Source organism: Plasmopara halstedii (genome assembly GCF_900000015.1).
Source record: "Plasmopara halstedii genome assembly, contig: Scaffold_1211, whole genome shotgun sequence".
In the NCBI taxonomy this organism is placed as follows: Eukaryota; Oomycota; class Peronosporomycetes; order Peronosporales; family Peronosporaceae; genus Plasmopara; species Plasmopara halstedii.
Window position 1 is genome coordinate 1,596,816 of NW_020188126.1, and position 2,746 is coordinate 1,599,561.

The following is a 2,746-nucleotide window of genomic DNA, read 5'->3' on the forward strand; positions in this document are numbered from 1 at the left end:
GCCGTGAATGCTTATGATCGGAAGGATCAGGACGTCGAGCGTCATCAAACACCCGGCGCTTTCTGGCAGTAGCCAGGGAAGTAGAAGGGCCATGAGCTGAGCTCAAGTTGTGGCCCTGAGCTCTTGCAGTCGCAGACACAGAGCTCGCGGGAGCGTTAGGGGTTATCCCATACGTCGCAGGAAGACAATCTGAAGGAAGTCGACGGCGTGCCTTGAGCTTGGCAAGCTCAAATCGGAGGTGTCGCTCCACATGCACGTCCACTCCCTTGTGGCTCAACTGTAAGTTATACAGTGAGGAAGTTCCCGGTGGCGTTGCACACATCGCTCAAAGAATTCTTCGTCATCTGTAGCTCTTTCACCAAAGGCGAGCACTACAGATATTGTCCGCATTGCGGGTACACGAGAGCCACCTCGTTTAGAACGCAGACGAGTGCGAAAAGCTTCCAACAGAAATTCTTGTGAAACCAAGAAACGAGCTCGAAGAGGTTTCCGTTCGGCAAAGTAATCTTCCGTAATGGCCGGGGGCCCGATGATGTGGAGGCGTAACGGTCGAGCTACCGCGTCCTTCGCTTCCACAGTGGGATCCGCCGGGCGGAAGCCATATTCTACAAGAGGGTCAATGACCGGCCGGTGATGGGCGCGCATCATGGCCGCCTAACGGGCAGCTTCCAGCTGCCGCTTCTTTGCCTCTTCGAGGTCATTGGTGATGACACCACGTCCCTTAGGTGAGGAGAGGTCAAGAAACGGACATGGGGTCCGCAAGGCGCGGCTTGCCTTCCTCATCATCCCACGCGGAAAAGAGTGTCAAACTCGTGATCGACCACCTCCACAACCTTTAGAGGTCACTCGTCACTGATAGCGTGCGCGGCACGCGACGCTCGGGCTCATCGAGTCTACTATTTACATCCCTCGATGCCGCGGACGCACTGACCGACATTGCACCGCGTGCGGAAGTCGAGGTTAGGCTCTGCCCGTGTGCGCAGTCAGAATCAGCGTGACTTGGTGACTACAGTGTCATTGACACAGGGCTCATTGACCACGGAAGTCGTTTTGTTCCAGCGATCCAAGTTGCAGTGTATAGCGGACACGCAAGCCTTGTTGAGGCAATAATCGATTAGAAATGTAAATCTTCTCAATCTTAATAGGGGAGAGTGTAATGGGGTTACACGTTCCCTGGCAACAGGGGTGTGTGTCACACGAGATGGGCATGGTGTGACCGCACCCAAATAAGAATACGGTACGTGGCTGGGTTGCCAGTAGTTATGCATGTATTTAAATTTTACTATATATTTAGGAAAATCTAAACATTTAAAATTTGGTGGCTTTGCCGCAGATAAAACAAATAAATACAGTTTTACATTTTAAATCGAAAATTTTTTTAGCCTTGGGATAAGGTTCTAACTACTCTTGAAGGTAGCGGATTTCGATCCGCTACACTCGTACTGGTTCTTGTGAAGAACATAAGGTCGGTGACCTAAATTACGCTTCTTCGGGCGCAAAGCTACGGCAGCCCCGCTGCAGATGTTCTGAAAAATCAGGGCTTTTAAAGATGTCATACCGCCTGGGACAAAGACAAGCAAAAAAACCTGCGATGTGAATTGCACCTATCTTGCTAAGCAACCCTATCCTCGGATCTGGGTTCCTTCAACCTCGGCCTCAACAGGTACAAAATTGTCACTTCTTTTCGAGTATGTCTAACAGGGTCGACGTATCCATCCTCGCGAGGCATCATGTATATAGAAGGATCTTGGCTAGCCCCTAGATGGAGCATACGATTCTGTACTCTGTGTGTGTGGTAACGCGAACTTGTATAGTAAGGATATTCTCGTGCGAGGTGCGCAACAACAATTTTACATAAGTCAACATGGTGAGCTACGGTAGGCAAAGATTATGAACACGCTGGCACGGAAGATGTAAAGAGCTATTCCGGGATTGCATCAAAAATCCAAAAATCTTGATCGACGTGTCATCGTACATCTTGATCCCAATAGGTCAGAGTGAAACTGAATAAAGAGTGTTTGAACGATTTGATGGCGCCTGTGAAGATGGTTCCTGTGCAAGATACATGGATTTGCGTGCGCGCGAAGCTCGCTATAATGAAGAAGAAATTGGGATTGTGCAAAGGGGACGCTACACGTAGACTTGTGTTATGCGCCGTTGTCATCGTTAATAAGTAACAGCTTGTAAGTTATTGATGTTCAGCGGATTCAGAAACCTAGTCATGCAAATCACTCAGCTTTGTCCTGGCGCATAAATTGCACGTATTCTTCTGTACCATTGCATTTTGCGCTCAAAATTACAAGCAGCTGCATAGCTGACTAATCAGGGTCAAAAAATTTCAAGCGGACTGACCGTGTGTTCGCATGAATATTTTCGAATATCAATCATGATAATAAGAAAAATAAAGAGTACTTTAATTATCATCATAACAAAAAAATTCTGTTGGTCAACATGATTTTTTTGATGACTAATTTTTCATAATCAACTGATTGTGCAGTTAGAACTTGTGACATTATACCGATATTTTTCTCAAATGGCGCCTTTCATAGCGCGCGGCGATTGGTCTGCGCAGTTTCAAAACCAATTTTGTTTGGGAGAAATTACCAATCAACTGCATGCATCAACCAACTTTCCCCAAAAGATCGCTATACTAAAGCCAAGCTAGCGAAAAGATAGGCTCATACGAATTATCTGGATCATTCACATTTTCTCCAAGTCCAGTCGAGTCAAGAATCTATTTAACTAT

The 2,746-nt window shown here is 46.9% G+C and overlaps 1 protein-coding gene across 1 annotated transcript in view; it reads right to left on the minus strand.

The window, feature by feature from the left end:
• Positions 1-2,650: 2,650 nt before the first annotated feature.
• The window catches only part of PHALS_00966 (uncharacterized protein), a gene marked incomplete at both ends in the record, with an annotated part of 801 nt that continues 705 nt past the window's right edge, over positions 2,651-2,746 (minus strand). Inside the window, one exon of the mRNA XM_024730742.1 lies at positions 2,651-2,734. Coding sequence (XP_024580989.1) covers positions 2,651-2,734 — 84 coding nt within the window. The remainder of the gene's footprint in view (positions 2,735-2,746) is intronic.